This window comes from Vespula vulgaris, chromosome 13, assembly GCF_905475345.1.
Source record: "Vespula vulgaris chromosome 13, iyVesVulg1.1, whole genome shotgun sequence".
In the NCBI taxonomy this organism is placed as follows: Eukaryota; Metazoa; Arthropoda; class Insecta; order Hymenoptera; family Vespidae; genus Vespula; species Vespula vulgaris.
This window is the reverse complement of record NC_066598.1, coordinates 4097501-4116859: the sequence shown is the minus strand read 5'-3', so window position 1 is coordinate 4116859 and position 19359 is coordinate 4097501. Positions and strand designations below refer to the sequence as shown.

Below are 19359 nucleotides of genomic sequence, written 5' to 3'. Positions count from 1 at the left end.
TGCTGATCAATTTATATAAAATATTGTTGAAACGTGTAAAAATATTTATCCAGTAAATAATATCAGCCTCCTTTTATCTTTCTTCTTTCGTTCAGCCATTTCATTTTTTTTTTTTTTCGAAATTATTTAACTCTTCCGATCCTTTTTTAAATTTAATTCTGTTTGAAGGAAAACCGAAATAAAGATAAGACAAAAAAATATATATATTAAAAAAAAAATATATATATACATACTTATTTAAGTACATATATATATATATATATATATATATATATATATATATATTTCATATATATATATATATTTCTATATATATATTATAATATATATATATATTAAATATATATAATTATATATATATTCTATATATATATATTCTCTATATATATATATATATTTCAAAATAGATATATATATAGAGAGATATATCCCAAGGAGTCTCCTAAATCAAGCGACCTAATTTCCCTTAATCTTTATGCCAGTAATAAAATAACAATTCCAAACATACAATAGTGGCTTCGTCGACGTGAGCTTTAAAACATAAAAGTAGAGGTAGTCACAAGGGATGGAAAGGGGTAAAATTAATAACGGGACCAAAGGCGTTACCGTACTGATATGTACGAAGACGGAAAAACAGAGAGAGAAAGAGACAGATACAGAGGGGATATAAAACGAGGGTAGGAGATGAGAATGGGGATGAACATTGAGAATGGGGGGATGAAAGTTGAGGGTCACAGGATAATATTAGTAAATAGATGTGTTCTACGTTGGAACCCCTAACGACGACGAGTACTACTGACCCAGGATACAATAATAGAACATGTGTAAGTTGAGGAGGAACGAAACGTTGCTGGGACGCAGCGTCGCGACGCTTTTACTCGAAAATCCTTCACGTGATATACCGTCGCGGAGATTACGCGTTGCCCCTACGTTGCAGCTATTGCTGGAACTGCGAGGGGCAAGTGGGAAAGAGAGGGATGGTGTGAGAAGGACGAACGTAACGTAACATAACGTAACATAACGTAACGTTACGTAACTGGATACTAGTTTCACCCTGTTTCCGTTTTCGCATGCGTGATTACACACTCTCTCACAGTACGAGATAAATCAACGCGTCGAGTTTCAACCACCGCCCCTATCCTCCCTTCTCACCCCCACAACCCCTCCTCGTACTCTCTCAAATCGCTTTCGAAATATTTTCTTTCTTTTTTTTTTTTTTTATTTTTGTTTCTTTTTTATCTTCTTTCGTGTTCTGTTTTTTGTGGCGTTTTCTTTTTTTGTTTTTTGTTTCTTGTTTTCTCTTTTTTTCTTTTTTTTTCCTCTTTCAATCGTATTTCGTTCTTTCAAATTTGAAGCAGTAAATATGTGGACGATTCGATTTTTTGGAGATTTGTTATAGTTCTTTTTGTGATCGAGTGAAATGTAATTTGGAGATAGTAATCATATTTTTGTATTTCGTATGGGTGTTATTCTGTTTATGTGTGATATATATATATATATATTTATTCTTTTTTTTCTTTTTTAACATGTTCGTATATTAGTAGATTTAAGGATCCCTATTATTATAAATTTTCGAAATCATAAAATATAAAATTATAGAATATAAAATATAATTGTAGGATCATTTTCTACTTTTCATAGTTTTATTTGAAAATTTGAAATTTTCTCTTTCAACTTTTTAACTTCTTTTTTCTGTTTTCTTTTCAATATATCTTTTACGTCGAGTGTGCGATACGAAGGTAATATTATTTACGAAATACTAATCAATATCGTACTTCCTAAATGAAGATAATTTAACAATCACGATTCTAACATTCTAAAAAACTTCTTCTAAAATACGATTCTAAAGAAAAAAGAATCGCAATTAATGTAAACTTTCATTGAAAATGATATATTCTTTATCAATATTCACTTTTCAAGATCAATCGTACGATACAAAACCGACATATTTCCATAATTCTAATCGAATTAAATTTTTCTAACATCTTTCCCCTTTTTTCTTTTTTTTATAGAAAAAAAAGAGATCAAAAAAAACAATTGCATATTTTTTTCTTTCCATGGAATCATGCAATACGATCAATACTAATTCTTCGTATTATTATCGAGTATGACAAGAAAGTAACGTCTAGACATTAATCGAACACGTTCATCTCTTTTCTTCAAAAATATAAGTGTACTATCGATTTTGTTTCACAAAGACACTTTTTTCTTCTCTCTCTCTCTCTCTCTTTCTCTCTGTCCCAATGAAACAAAATGTATCGTTACCCTCTCTCGTCACGATCTGCAGTAAGGATTTTCCTACGTGTCGTATCCGTCTCGACTATTCGTTGTGTACACATACACATACACTAACACACACACACACATACACACTAACACAAAAAAAAGAAAGAAAGAGAGAGAGAGAGAGACACGTATTTTCTCCAAGGGAAAACCTTTCCTCGTTCAACGTCGAGAAACTTTGCGAGCTAGAAGAAACAAAAAAAAAAAAAGAAAGAAAGAAAAAAAGAAAAAGAAATTTAAAAAAAATAGGGGGGAAAAGAAAAGGAAGGGGATAAAAAAAAAGAGAAAATCTTTGTGACGGTGGTTCGTGGACCCAGTAAAAGAGTGTACATGGTTTTCTCTCTTACGCACTACCCCCTCTCCTCCCCCTCCCCCTCCACCACCATCTCATCTCTTTTACCAACAAGAATATTTGCTTTCTCTCTCTCTCTCTCTCTCTCTCTCTCTCTCTCTCTCTCTCTCTCTCTCTCTCTCTCTCTCTCTCTCTCTCTCTCTCTCTCTCTTTCTATGTGTGTATATATATATATATATATGTATTTTTTTTTCTCTCTTTTTTTTTTCTATACCTCTCTCGTACCTTTATCCTATGCAAACAACGACCATGCGAATAAGCTTTTGACCCATTTTACTTCATTTGCTTTAATACCCCTATTCGTAGCCTCGGCGGTTTGGGAAAAGCATGGTGGCCTCGTTTATAAGGCAACCGTAGGAAAATATCCTATCTTTGCGAGAACATAGAAGTTGACCGGGTCATTACGTTAACGCAAATAGAAAAATATGTATGCGAGAAATCGTGTCCTATTATTAATTTCTGGACGAACGTTCCTACTTTTTCAGGAGTTATATCAATGGTAGAACGATGTAGACACAGTTTGTACCGTCACAATATATGTAGAAGACATATACACACACGCGTATGAGCTTTTCGCGTGATGGTAGAATCAAGGTGAGATTGAATTTATTTTCTCGTATATTTATTCTCTCATAGAAATCACGAGATATTGGATAGCAGTGTTAACATTCTTTTTTTTTCTCAATTTTCACCCTATGTAAATATTATCGATCTGATACCTTCAATATCTTGTTTGTGGGGATAAATATTATTAAAGTATATTTAAGTCGCTTTTTCTAAATTTTCTTCTCTCTTCTATTTTTTCTTTTCTTTTCTTTTTTTTTTTTTTTTTTTTCTTACAAGACATCGATTTTCATCCCCACGATTCGTCAATCGTTTTTTCAATCTAAAGAAATTTTCAAAAGAAATTCGATGGATCGTAATATTTGATACAATCTTAATGCTTTACTCTTCGTCGTTTAAAACCGAGACGAAGGATCGTTTAATGACAATAAAAATTATTCAAACGCGATTTAACAATTTAGACAATAAATATCGATAATGAAATATATAGAATTGAAATAAGAAATTATATTATCTAGAGTATTGAGGATATTGAACCGAGGACCACCGGGTATGTTGATTTTATTTCAAGATAGATAGAATAAATTCAAAGGGAGAAGAAATGTCGCCTATCTATTGAAAATGAGAAACCTATGGGAGAATAGAAGGATTCGACGGTTATTAAATACCCATACCACACGATGTCCATTTTCCTTTCATAGTTATTTCCCTTTTCGTCGATTTACAAAGCCATAGAAAGGAGTTCTTCGAGCGGTCATTTGTGAGATTCCATCGGCGTTGGAAGAACGAGAACGAAAAAGAAAGAGAGAGAGAGAGAAAATAAAAGAAAGAGAGCAAACTCCTTTTCATTTATTCTCGAGACGGTTTATAAAAAGAACAATGTAGGTCCGCATGGTCATATACACGAATGGAAAGGAGAAAACATTGTTGGTAGCAAAACACAGAAATAATGTATATTATATAACCGGAACTAATTAAATGCAAGAACCTTTACTTTAGCACGATTACATTAACCTTGATTTAGAAAAAACAAAAAGAAAGAAAAATCAAGAGAAACAGAAAGAGAAAGAGAAAGATATATATATATATACAGAGATAGAGAGAGAAAGAGAGAGAGAGAGAAAAAGAGAAGTAAGAAAAATATACCGAGTAGGACTCTTCATTATTACGTGGAATTAATTAAAACGCATTTATTCGAAGCACCGTTAATTTTGCAGTTAGTAATTTAATAAGTTCGGTTAAGTCGGATAGAAAGAGAAAAAAAAGAGGGAGAGAGAAAGAAGGAGAGGGTAAAGAGAGTAGAGAGGGTAGAAAGCAAACGAGTGGAAGAAAAGAAGGGGAAGAGTAGTAAACGCGGAGTAGAATGAACTTCGGACTCGTAATTCAATAATATTTTTACTTTAAAGCTCGGATAATCACTCTCGTAAATATTGTTTCGCGTTGAACCGTTTCTACGCTTTTCTCATGGACGCGTTTCCGAAAGTACCGAGGAGCATTAACTTTTCCCCGTGGCTGCTAGAATAATCTCAACTCTCCTTCCTTCATTCCTTCTCTCTCTCTTTTCCTCCTAACTATAACCTCTTTCACTCCAACACCATAAAAGCTATCGTTTCCTCTCACTCTCTCTTTCTCTCTTTCTCTCTCTCTCTCTCTCTCTCTCTCTCTCTCTCTATCTATCTATCTATCTATCTCTCTCTCTTTTACTCTCGAAAATAATTTCGCTTTTATGCGAAATTTATCGTTATTATTTTATGTGAACAATTACTTTTCTCGAACGCGTAAAGATTAGTTATATATATATATATATATATATATATATATATATATATATATATAACCTCAAGTATATTATACTCGACCTATATAATATATATATAACCTTATATATATATTATATTATATATCTACACAACTAATCTCGAGTATATTGTACTCGACCTATATATATATATATATATATATATATATATATATATATATAAACTTATACAGGATGTTTCTGAAAATGTGGACACAACTTCTAGAATAGATACAATATACTAAAATAATAAAAACACACACACACATATATATATATATACTCAAAACTATTCTTCATCATATTAAACCATTTTACATCATCACGATCGTTACGTATATTTGCGATCCGTATGATATGGTTCGCACACCACGACATCATAACGTCGTACGATAAAGCTGAAGTGAGGAAAAATGAACGAGGGGAGATGGAAATGGGGTGATAGCGGGGGTGGGGGGAAAGGGGAGAGGGAAGCAACGGCATTGATGTACGCACCACGGCGATAAATTCAACCAACTTCACATATTGAATTTGTAAGATCGTTCTTGTAATACCTGAGCTAGCTTGGAAGTAGGGGTGGAAGGAAAGCAAGCAAGGAAGGAAGGAAGGAAGGAAGGGAGGGGGAAATTGAGGGTGAGAGGAAAGAGGGGAAGTGGAAGGAGCGTTAGGAGACGAAGAAGAGACGACCTCGAAAGTACACGGTATCCAAGAACGTTGGAATTTCCTCGTCGTCGTAGTCGTCCCCCACCCCTTCCCTTCACCTCCTTCTTCCAAACCCACCCCCTCTAATCTTGTATATACGGGTGCAATAAAGTGTCAGTCTCGCAAAAGACAGGGCCGTTCAACACTGGAACGTTCGCTAGCTGGCATGCCAGTCTCTGAAAACTGACTTCTCTCGTCGAATGAAAAAGAAGAGAGAGAGAGAGAGAGAGAGAGAGAAAAGAAGGGGAGAGGGAGATAGAGAGAGTGAGAGAGATGGAAAAAATAGAATCAAGAAAACGAAGTCTAAACGAAATAAGACGAGCGAGTATTCGACGTAAAATTGTGGAATTCTATTTTGCGAGATAAATTCTTTTCTATTTTGGAAGGAAATTTCTTTTTTTTTTTTTTTTTCAAATAATAATATATACATATACGTACACGTACATATATGTGTATGTGTATATATAGGTATTATTATTCTAATTAATATATACACATATATTTTTATTATTATTGTAATTATTATTATATATATATATAAACATCTTTATTATTATTTTAATTGCGTAATATAATAATTATAATATTATTATATTATAAATATTATAATATACAATGTTACAATCAGAATCTTGTTAGCAATTATATTTATATATATGATATGTGTATATATATAAATATAATACATTATGTATATATATGTATATTGTACATACTAATTAAATATAATATTATTAATATATTATAAACATTATATAATATTATAATCGGAATCGTGTTAGCAAATATATTTCTTGATATTTCTGCTGTTATAATCATTATTTTTTTATTCGATATCGGCAATTTTGATAATATAAATTGTGCTCGATCGGTTCGCTGATAATGATAATAATGATGATGATGATGATGACGACGACGATGATGACGATGATCGTCGTCGTCATTATTATCGTTATCATTCTTCGTCAACGTAAACATGTTATAATAATTAACACCAGCGATAATTAATCCGTCAGCGAGTTCTTAATCTCGATATGTCACACGTCATATCTCCAATGTCACGCTCGAACAGATGACAGGACCTATAGCTCGTCATTAACGCTAGTACAACGTCAATCCGATATTATCTAATTACGTGATCCTATCAAATACGAAATAGATTCCAAACACGTGTATTGCGATTATACAAAATTCATTTGGTATTCACATTTACACATTCGTGAACAAGGACTACATGGTTCTTTCATTTCCTATTTCTTTTTTTCCAACTTATTTTCTTTTTTTTCCTCTTCGTTTCTTCTTCCTTTTAATTTTGCAAACAAAAAATATATTAAGCACTAACCATCGGACAAATGAATTATTAATTCATTCAATATTCATTTTGTTTGAATCAATTTGTATTAGTTAATTATATGAATTATTATTTGTCAATAAGATTAAATTTTCTACATTAATCTATTATCAATAATACAAATTAATTAGTAATGAATTAATAGCAAAATAACACTTTTTATAGTACCACCATTTTTCTATTTTTTCTTTCTTTCTTTTCAGTTTTATGAAGGTTTTTAATGAAAATATTCAATTCTCTAGCTTATGTTACATTCAATATGTTGAATTGTATTCAATTTATTAATAAGTTTTGTAATACTTTTCTTATATATGTATACATGTATATATACATATATGTATATAAATATATATATATATATACATATATATACACATATATATATAAACATTTAACATTTAGAATTAATTAATAACATCAAAGAGTCAAGAAAAGAAAAGAGGAAGTTAGAGAAAGCAAAAAAAAATAGATTTCGAAAGAAATAAGTATACATATACAGTATACATATATATACATAAATATACATGTATATACATACATACAAATATATACATAAATATACGTGTATATACATACATATAAAGGTATATACACATGTATATAAATATATATATGTGTGTCAATTGTTATTTTATATCCGTTTCCATTTAAACGGATTATTACGTCGGCGATTAACCACCGCGGTCAGAATCGAATTACGTTTTCCGATATTTAGAGAATCGAATTTTACGGAAAAAGTTGAACGTTGAGTTCCCAGAGTGATATGGGAATGGAGTTGAGGGTTGGAGGTTCGGGGGTTGAGTCGGCCTGGCCTGGATTGGGTATTATTTATCAGAGTCACACGAATTCGATTCTCCTGTCATTTAATTAGCGAAGTGGTATTTAAACGTACTAGAGCGAACCGAGCTGGCTCGCAGCTCATTCATGCGGAGATTTTATTGGAGAACATCATATTGTTATAGGCGACCGCAAATCAACTATATGAAACTTCAAGCGAACCTTCAATGTAACCTGTATCTATATAGATATACATACGTTTTATATATGAGTATCGGTACTCGAACGAATGTGTCAGCACGTTATCACGAAATGTACAAACTTATATACGTCATTGTTAAACGATACTTGACAAAAGTGATATTATTTATTACATCATTATATATTGCAATCTTTCTATAATCTTTTTTAATATTAACATATATATATATATATATATATATATATATATATATATATATATATGTATGTATGTATGTATATGTTTGTTTATATATATATATTAATATTAAATATATTAATAACAAATAACATAAGAATGCTTTTTCCCCACATATGTAAGTGATTAGATATTTTTTTGGATAATTAGTATCGATATATATTATTATTTAATCATACAATAATAATAACAGCAATAATAATAATAATAATAATAATAATAATAATAATAATAATAATAATAATGATAATAATGATAAAAACAACAACTCGAAAATACAATACTGAGCCGATTCCAGTAACTCTTATTTCAATATGCGATTAATTATAGTTCAGCTATATATATATATATATACACACACACACACACACACATATATACCTTCAATACAAACACTTTGACGTATCAACGTGATCATTATCTGAGTCGATGTCGGATAACGGATTAACATAATGCTTCATTATTAATAATAGACATAGCTAATTACGCATACATATATACCCATACACATACATACATACATACATACACGCACACGCATACAACACGCTTACACATAGTTATCTACATACACCTACACACAAATATATCAACTCACAGTGTATATCTACTGAGAGATCAACGAAGGTCGATGGACAAACAGGAAGGAAGGTAGACAGTTAGCTATACCTTCTAGTTAAATTCATCCAAGGGATCCGATATTAGCCGATCAGGAAGGAGACCGATTCGTTCAAACACGCGGACATCAGCTCGAGTAGATGAAACTGTGTTGCTGTCGGGCTTGTTGAAATCAAGGTGGTAGACGACTACGAAGGGGGGTGGGGGTAGGTGGAGAGAATGAGGGGTGGTATATAGGGTGATATAGATAGGTGGTATTATTTAAGCAGCCCGCGGGACAGTTACGAAGGAGACGTTGGTAGAAGTGTAGATGATGACGATGGCGATGATGACGATGATGGTGGTATAGGTATAGATATATTGAAGAGATGGAGGAAGATGAGAGAGAGAGAGAGAGAGAGAGAGAGAGAGAGGAACGGCAATCAGGTGCGCTAATGCCAATCAATTATGTGTTCGTACCCAAACCAACCAAGCTGGTCGACACCTCCTACGTCTGGTTCTATCCTTCTCTCGCTGGAGACTTCCTCCTCTCACCTCATCCTACGACGCGAGGTATGGTCCTTTATCAATACGGCCATATCGGAACGGGCCGATATATTAGTTATCGATTTCCGAGGTTACACGGCAGGGTCGATGTACCGACGTCGTTGGCCTTACCGACGATCCTCTCTCTCTCTCTCTCTCTCTATCTATCTATCTATCTATCTATCTATCTGTCTCTCTTGTACACATACTATTGCCAGGACCACTAGCGGAGCATTCTGACTCGCTATACCGCCTCCGGTGTCTCTCCTGTGGCTTGCCAGTGACAGCTTCGCAAACGGATTCGGCAGGGGCGAATCTCGCTTTCAAGAAGGGTAACTCTAAATCCTCCTTGCCTACTACGCTCTAGGCTGTCCCATGGATCGAATTTTATACGGGGGTTGGAGAAAAGGTGGCTAGGGAAATGGTGAAGGGTAAGGTGAGGGTAAAATCGGGTAGAGGGGGTGGCAGAGTGTCTTGGGATCGAGCTTTCCGATTCTCCGGATTTACGGATTTACGAAAGTTCGCTAGGGATGATTGTGATAGTTAAAAGTGGATCTATTCATGGGGACACGTTGTATTTCGTATTGTAGGATAGGGATAAGGGTAGGAGACAAAGTTTCAATTGTCAATTTCGTTCAGTGGCTCAATCGTTATACTGCTAGATATTTCTCTGTCTTTCTCTTTGTATGAGTATATCTGTATGTGTGTATATGTTTGTCTATGTGTTTATGGTGACAAGTTTGGTTTTATATAATTTTTGAACTGTCGCTTATTAAATATCTATATATTCGTTTGTAATCATTCAAGGTATGATATACTTTATTACAAGAGTTGAAAAAAGGAAAAAAAAAGTGTTAAAAAATTATTTAACGATTCGAAAAAGAAATAAAATCTTCTTCGAGCTGTTACAAGATAGAAGATTTCAATGTCACTACAGTGTAAATGCATTTCTTATTAAATAATGTATCCGTGTGTGTATGTTTATGGTGACAAGTTTGGTTTTATATAATTTTTGAACTGTCGCTTATTAAATATTTATATATTCGTTTGTAATCATTCAAGGTATGATATACTTTATTACAAGAGTTGCAAAAAGGAAAAAAAAAGTGTTAAAAAATTATTTAACAATTCGAAAAAGAAATAAAATCTTTCTCGAGCCGTTTTCGATGATAGAAAACGTCGAAGTTCCTACATTGCATTTACCATTAAAACCATACTTCTATTAAATAATATCACATATAATATTTATCAAATAACATTAAACAATAATCATACAATATTACACTTACAACATTAACCTTTATTATCGAAATTATCCAAATGGATTGCGTTAGCCATCTTTTAGTCTCCAAGTGAATTAGAGCGTTCGATTATAATAACAATAGTGAACGAGTAAATAAACAAATTAATAAAAAAAAAAAAAGAAGAAAAGAAGAAAAGAAAGAAAGAAAGAAAAAAATATCCGACTCGAGATTTAGTGCTTAAAACAGATTTGCGCGAGGATCTCGTTTGGGGATATTTCGATGGCTAGAAAAGAAAAGAGAAGAAAACGAGACGGGAAAAAAAAGAAAAAAAAAAATAAAAAAAATAAAAGGAAACGATAACTCCGTGGAAAAGCTCTGAACGATTAATATCTTAACGATGTACACAGAGGCTCTAGGTTAATCTAAAGCTGTGGATGTTCTCGAATAGATTTCTGAGTTGTATTAAACGGCGAAAATCTTCTGGGGGTCTGGTTCGGGGCGATTAAAGTCGAAAGGAGAAGCGAACGATTGAAAGATCCTGATCCTTCCGGACAATTACCTAGGTAGAACCTCGAAGGCGTCGGATTTATCGTTTTTAACGGCAAACCTAATGATCGTTTATATATATATATATATATATATATATATATATATATATATATATATATATCGAAATCCTGACGCATTTTAACTTCGACTAAGCTGAGCCATCTTTACTTAATTATACGGAATTGTTTCGAAACTCTTGCAACTTCTGCATTTCTTTTTCTTCGTTCATTTGTTGTTCCTTTTGTTTTGTTTTCTTTTCATTTCGTTTCTTCTCTTTTCTCTTTCTTTGCTTTTCTTATCTTATCTTTTCTTTTCTTTTCTTTTCTTTGTTTACGTATTCCACTCTCCAACTGAATAAAGGTTTAATTCGGGATAAGGATTAATTGAGTGAAGCATAATCTAATGACGATAATCCTCTTTTCTTTCATTTCGTTTGAATAATGAAAAACAAACAAAACAAAACAAAACAAAAAGAAAAGAAAACAGAAGAAAAAGGAGAAACAAAGAAGAACGAAACGATATCCAAAATTAAATGAAAAGAGAAGAGTTCGCGAGAGTTTAGTTAATATTTCGAAAAAGTTTGGATTTATCAATAAGATATATTATTAATTTGATAAATCATTGACAGAGAGATCGGTTATAGTTATTAAATAATTATTAATATAGAAATATATATATATATAAGTAATTAAATAATTGAATAAGATTGGATTATTTAGTAGTATAGGTCAATAATAACTCTTCGCCAAGTTTCAAGAATCATATAAACAGTGGTAAGAGTAAATGATAGAAACTTTATTACGATTATACAAAAATATGTCTTTCATACGAAGTATCATCGTAAACGTAACGTCTCGTGTTTCGTTAAAAGCATCTTACGTTAAAAGATTTCAAGATCTTGGAAGAGAAAGAATCGAATAATAGTAGTTAGATCAAGATAAGGTCAGACAGTAGTACATACAAATTTATAACTATCAGCCAGAGTATATTAATCTTAGAAAATAAGTCGGTAATATAAATACAAAACATTTATCAATAATAAATAATTCAATTTATAATATCGATAAGCAATCGAAATCTATAATAATATGACTACTGAAGATAGAAAGAAAAGAATCGATTAACAGTAGTTAAATCGAGAAATGATCAGACAATAGGAGAAACATATAAACCTATTAATAATAAATCAGTCTATAGTATATATTAACCATAGAAAATTAGTCAGTAGTATCAATACGAAATACTTGTCAGTAATAAATAATAATCTTCAAGCAATCGGTATTTATAACAGAAATATCCAAAATTCCTTATTAACAATCAAACGATAATACAAACAAGGAATATAGAAATAGATAAATAACAATCCTTCGTCGATTCATAATTAGATAAAATGGAATAATATGAAACAACAATACCATATAGTACGATTAACCGATAGGATTTCAAAGAGATAGAGAAAGAGAAAACCTTGTTACTACGGTTCTAAGGTAAAGGAAACATTTCATTTCTCATTAATAGTATCTTACATTAGCGAGTTAAGCGTAAGTTGCCCAAAGGGAAAGAGGATCCTCCCTTCCTCGTGTTCGTGTGAATTTAACGCGTCGAACTGATGCGGGTAAGGCATCAGACAGACATAAAGACATACATATAGATAGATAGACAGACAGACAGACAGACAGACAGACAGACAGACAGATAGATACACTATTGCATCAACGCTTTGTCAAAGGGAGAACTCACAAAAGAGCAGTCTCAGCCTATCCGATTTCGGTACAGGAGAAAGTGCTCAAGTAGCAGACGCTTCCTCAGACTCGAGCATTTCCCTGAGGGAAGATCGTTCCGCGGAAACGAAAGAGGGAAGAAAGAAAGAGAGAAAGAGAGGATGATAGAATGTAAGACTCGTCAGAGAGAATGGTGACAATAGCGTAAGATTTTTCTTACCTGCAGACAGTGCCTCCTTGCAAGCCAACCAATGTGCTGAAGCTGCGGCGGATCCGGAACTGCTGAGGCTAGTCTCAATGCCTTCAGAGTGAGTGCTGCTAGCGCCGAGTGTAAAGCGTTGAACCATACGTTTGCCTCTGTGTTGTCAGCGGCTCTCAACCAACATTCGTGAACACCATCGGGTGAATGTAATTCTAGGATTCGACCCTCTGGAATTTAATCAAAGTAACACGAACGTTAATTAATCCATTTGAACGAGATCTTGATCGAAGCGTTCCATTCCTCTATGTGCTTTGTTATAATTAAATGGAGATATATGTATCGTATGATGAGATATATGTATGTGTGTATGTGTGTACGTGGGTGGTTATCTTTCAAAGTATAAAGTTAATGAGGACAGAAAAAGTATATATATATTAATATTAATATATGTATATATACTATATGTAAATGTTAAATCGTTGATAAGAATTCGAATAAGTTTTATCGATCTTTTTGCACTTTCATTATTATTATTATTATTATTATTATTATTATTATTATTATTATTATTATTAGATATTATTCTTTGTACTATTAAAACTATTTGCTAGGTATTATAATGGTAGATATTTAAACTAGGCTAATATATCGATATAAGGTTCGTGCTCTCGATTACAAGAAAAGTAAGGATAATCCATGCAATTTCGAATGGTTCGATTCGAATGGAAATAGGAGAAGCGAGAGGGGTGGGAGGGAGGGAGGGAGACACGAGAGAGGGGGTGGAGATCTAATAATCTTATTACACAAGCAATACTGCCAAGGCACCTTCGTAAATGTATTTTCTTCGTAATCACCTGATTGGGAGAATGAGAGTGAGAGTAAGAGAGGGTTAAAGTTCTCCAATCAGAAGAGAAATCGAGAAAGACTGTGAAAGAGAGAGAGAGAGACAGAGAGAGAGACAGAGAGAGACAGAAAGAGTAAGAACGGAAGAAGTAACACGACTACCGAATTGGACTTCGTGCCGCGAACCTTAGTACCTCGTAAACCTTTTCGTAGCTTTAACGCGAAAACTTTGATACGACTGACATAAATTGCACTTTGGATCGGTCACGAGGCATAAGACTACGAACCATCCACCCTTCTTTCCTCCCTCTCTTATCCCCTGTCTCTCGTTTCTCTCTCTCCGTTACTAACCTCTTCCGAACAACCCCCAAACTTAAAATGTATATAAAATTCACGAGAGTAACTCTTGCTATCGGAAACATTTTGATGTTGAGAAAAAAATGTAAAAAGAAGGAAAAAAAGAGAATAATAATAATAATAATAATAATAATAATAATAATAATAAAAAATAGAGAAGAAAGAAAATAGAGAAAGAAAGGATTACCAAAAATATATATACATGCATATATAATATATATATATATATATAGTATATACATATATAATTTACATACACGTATAATAGCCGGAAGGATTGTATCAACGACGAATCGGATTGGCTGCTCCCATTCGTTTAATTTATTTGTCTACCTACATATATATATATACAAACACACATAACATACACACATACATATATAACATTTTCCATTTAAGCCCCGAACGATCTTTATTTCCCTAACTTTGTTTACATCCAATTAAAATGCGTAATGGATAGAAAAATATTGCCAGTCGGTCGTTCCTGTTTTGCTTTCTTGTTTTTCCATCCTTTCTCTCTCTCTCTCTCTCTCTCTCATTCTCTCGTGTTACAAATAATAATAAGAGACACGATATCTTTCGGTTCCCTCAATCGATAAAAATGCAAACACAAGCGATTATGCTTCGAAAGTTTAAAACCTTCGTACAGCTCGTATACGTTCAATTAATAGCCGAGCTTTTTAATAGACGTATCGGAGATTTCGACCAGTCTGTGAAAATTACAACCTTTCTCTCTCTCTCTCTCTCTCTCTCTCTCTCTCTCTTTCTCTCTTGTATCGGAAATATTCTTCTTCCTTTTTTCGACTACCCTTTTTCTTTTTGGTTTTCTTTCTTTCACCTTTTTCTCACATTTTTTGCAGTTCTTTTTTTTTTCTCTCCCTCTTTACCATCCCGATCCCCCACCATCATAGCACCCCTCCTCCTACCACCCTTCCCAATCCCTTTTATTCCTTTTCTTGGAAACGTTCGATAGGCGAAACTTAATCGCCTCGCAATTCAGTCGGAAAACGGAAAAGGTTTCTCGCGAAAGGTTCGAGGCGAAACGAGACGACTCTCTCTCTCTCTCTCTCTCTCTCTCTCTCTCTCTCGTGTGCTCTCTTCTCGTAGGGAAATAGGGTACGAGCCGGAGGTGAACGCGCCGCCGGGATGGATCCATAAAGAGTATGAAAGAAAATATTGAATTTCCGATCAAAAGGAAATTACGCTCGAGTTAAAAGCTCGACCTCTTCCTCTCTATCTCTCTGTCTCTCTCTTTCTATACTCTTTTCTCCTTCCATTCTCACAACCCTCTTTTCCCCCTCTTCGGCGTTATCCTTCTTCCGTTTAGTACGTTTCCCTTCGTCAAAAGAAGGGAATCGTTTAAGGGGTGAAAGATAAAAATGGCCGATAAAATGGCAGAGGTAAAAACATATCGTGTTTTTCCAAAGAATTCGTTCGGTCCTCCTGCTCGTCGTTCGTTCGTTCGTTCGTTCGTTCTTTAGTTTGATTTATTATAACTTACTTAGGTAATTTTTTCCTTTTTTTCTTTTCCTTCTTTCTTTTTTCTTCCCTTAGTTTCACGTCGCGATAATGTTTTGAAAATAGCGACAAAAAAAAGAGAGAGAGAGAGAGAGAGGAAGGGAAAAAGAAGGAAAAGTTTCTTTCAAAGAAATTACCTGTTTATTCCAACGATGAAATGATTAGTATAAGAGTGTTCATATTTGCATCGTTGGTTTATATGTTCATCGAATATTATTGGATGTATCACGTTGTAATTGAGGAATAATAAGCGATTCGTATTATATCAGATATTATATAAATTTCGGTTTTAAAGAAAATAAACAAAAGCTTTGTAAAGTGTTATCACGAGAGATAGTAAGAACGAACGATGGATAATATTTAATCTTTAGAAATAATCTAAAAGATATTTTTCTTTCCAAACGTTCGATTGATACTATGTTATTTCTTCTTTTTAATATTTATTTATTATATTCATGCATCATATTTATTTTCACTTAGGTATGTATTTTTTATAAAGAGCTAACGCGTGTTCTTTTTTTTTTATAATTTTGCTAAACATTTTTTAATTAAATATTTTATTATTATTATTATTATTATTATTATTATTATTATTATTATTATTATTATTATTACCATCATCATCATCATTATTACTATTATTGTTTATCGACAATTTTATTTTAATTGTTTTAAAATCATTAACGCATTATATTTATTTTCACATATGTATTTTGTATAAAAAAAACTAATACGTGTTTCGTTCATCATTTAGTTAAACATGTTTTTTCTTAAATATTTTATTATTATTATTATTATTATTATTATTATTATTATAAATTATTCTTTCCTTATTTTTAACTTAATAAAAAATTGGATACAGCGACGTTAGACGTTAAAAGTTATACATATTAATACAAATTATAGTGCAGATTAAAAATATTCCTATTATTTAATTTCATTAGTATTATTATTATTATTATTACTATCATCATCATCATCATCATTATCATTATTATTATTAAATTACTGCTTTATATATAGATATATAATCCAATTAAATATCGTCTTCCAATCTTTCCGTATCAATTACTTTAAATTACTACATTCAAAAAAAAAAAAAAGATAAAGAAGAAAAGAAGATTAAAAAGAAAAAAAATATAAATATCTACACATTAATCCAACCATCCATCCATCCATCCCCCATCCATCCATCCATCCATCTTTCCACTACTATCATACTTTATTCATAACCGACAAGACTATCTGATTTCAAAGCTAATAGTTTTTGTATTACAATCCCACAGAACATTATTAATGCGGCATATGAGACTTGTCGAGTGGATGACAACTCAATTTTAAGTTGTATCTGACATTGCTCGCGTGTTCTTCAAACTTCGCTTCGTTGTTCTTCTTGTTTGCCACGTAGCCTTTAACCTCCTTCTCTCTCTCTCTCTCTCTCTCTCTCTCTCTCTCTCTCTCTCTCTCACCCTCTCACTTTCTAACCTTCTTCATTTTATAGTAATAGTATTACACACAAATGTAGGATATGTATATATGTGTATATATATATGTATGTATATCTATGTATGTATGTATGTATATATGTATGTATACATAATATGTATGAATGTATACATACATACATATATATATATATATATATATATATATATATATATATACTTATGAAGCAACGCATGCGAAGTACACACGACTGACATTGGCCGAACTGACAAGTCGACGCTTCTCAGATCATCGTCGTTCGTGCGAACTATTCGATAAACGTTTCGCTTTACGGAACTGTGGTTAGCAAGATAGATAGATAGATAGATAGATAGATAGATAGATAAAGAGAGAGAAAGATATATATATATATATATATAGTCATGATACGATTTCGTGCGAGTAGAAGGTTTCCTTTGAAGATCCGACGTGCTCATAAAACTTTCGGATTAGCCTCTTACAGGCTTGGTGAACGGGAAGGGGTGAAAAGTAGAGACAAGAAGAGAACGGGGAAGAGATCAGACAAAAGAGAGAGTCTCTCTCTCTCTCTCTCTCTTTTTATCTTTCTCCTTTTCTCTCTTTCTTTTCTCTCTCGCAGCTTTCCAACTTTTTTAATTACGAAATTAGACGAACTTTTGCGACGGTACTCGAAATCATTCTTAAAAAATTCCCTTCATTCGCGATTTTTGTAAACATAATTACAAAGTTATAGCGCTCGACTGTTATAAGATAGAATAGAGAATTGAATTGGTGAGATTTTTACAAAAAAGCAAGAAGAAAAAGACAGACGGATAGAGACAGTGGAAGAAACAATTTTCTTCTTTTCTCAAATATCATCGCAAAACTTTAACGAAAATTTAACGTTGAATCTATTCATCGATCGATTTGTCAATTATGTCGACGAATAAGGGATGTTTATTAAAACGATCAATTTCTTTTCATCCTTTTTTACAAACACGATCACGGAGAACGAATGAAATTAATGATTCTTTTTTCACATTCCTTTTCGTAACGATACTGATACTTTCTTTGATTGAATTAATAAAATATAACAACACATCGTAAAATAATCGTATTACATTAAACGTGGGTAATAATGTCGACGAAGTATCTCGCATTTTGCAAGATTCTATTTTTATAGATCGTTCTATTTTTATAGATTGAGAATTGATGATATTCCATATAAAAGAAAAGAACAAAATGGCGGATATAGTTAACGGGGTAGAAGCATTTGTCGGGTTATTTCTTTTCTGAAGTAAGACTTGGCCGGGTGACGAGAATGAAAGAACGAAGGTAGAAAAGATAGAGAAAGAAAAGATAGGGGAGGTGACGGTGAGGGTGAGAACGAAGGTGGTGGTGATGGTGGTGTTAAGGGTGGTAGGGGTGGTAAGGGTGGTACCGCTAACAAACGTCCGCTGTCTCTTATATAAAGTATCCACTTCCAGGCTCGTTCGTCTTCTACACTTTTAAACGATAACGAACGTTACCAGCTCTTAGGGAATCGGGAGAGGGAAGGGGATGAAGGTAAGGGTGGGGAGAGGGTTAGAGATTCGACGAAGGAGTTCGTGAGTTAGGGAAGAAAACGGTGCTGATGAACTTGGCCGCTTTGTCGAGTGAAAAAAAGAAAGAAGTGCCGTTGATGTGGAATAGGAAAAATCTTGCGAGAAGTCCTCTTTTCTACGTTTCTTCTTTTTTCGTTCCATCCTTTTTTCTCTTTTTACTCTCGTTTCATTTTTTATTCTTTTTCTGTATTTTATTCTCTTTTCGTTTTTTTCTTCTTCTTTTTTTTTTCTTTATTAATTTTTCTTTTTTTTTAACGATCACGTCACATCGAACTGATGAAGTTTACTTGACTAACGAAGCTTTTAAGAGATTCATCATCGTTGTAATTATGTTTGGGAGTTCGTTGGATACATGTAATGTATTGTGATATATATATATATATATTTGTTTTATTTTTGTGATATCTCCATTGTGAGAGATAAAAATTTGGAAAAACAATTTTTACAGCTTTTATACAAGTTTTCAATG

The 19359-nt window shown here is 32.7% G+C and overlaps 1 protein-coding gene across 3 annotated transcripts in view; it reads right to left on the bottom strand.

Annotated features, from left to right (window-relative positions):
• Positions 1–19359, bottom strand: part of LOC127068512 (beta-1-syntrophin) — a 543308-nt gene that overhangs the window by 62109 nt on the left and 461840 nt on the right. For all 3 annotated transcript variants that reach the window (XM_051004783.1, XM_051004784.1, XM_051004785.1), the window contains one exon: positions 13144–13352. In XM_051004783.1, coding sequence (XP_050860740.1) covers positions 13144–13352 — 209 coding nt within the window. The remainder of the gene's footprint in view (positions 1–13143; positions 13353–19359) is intronic.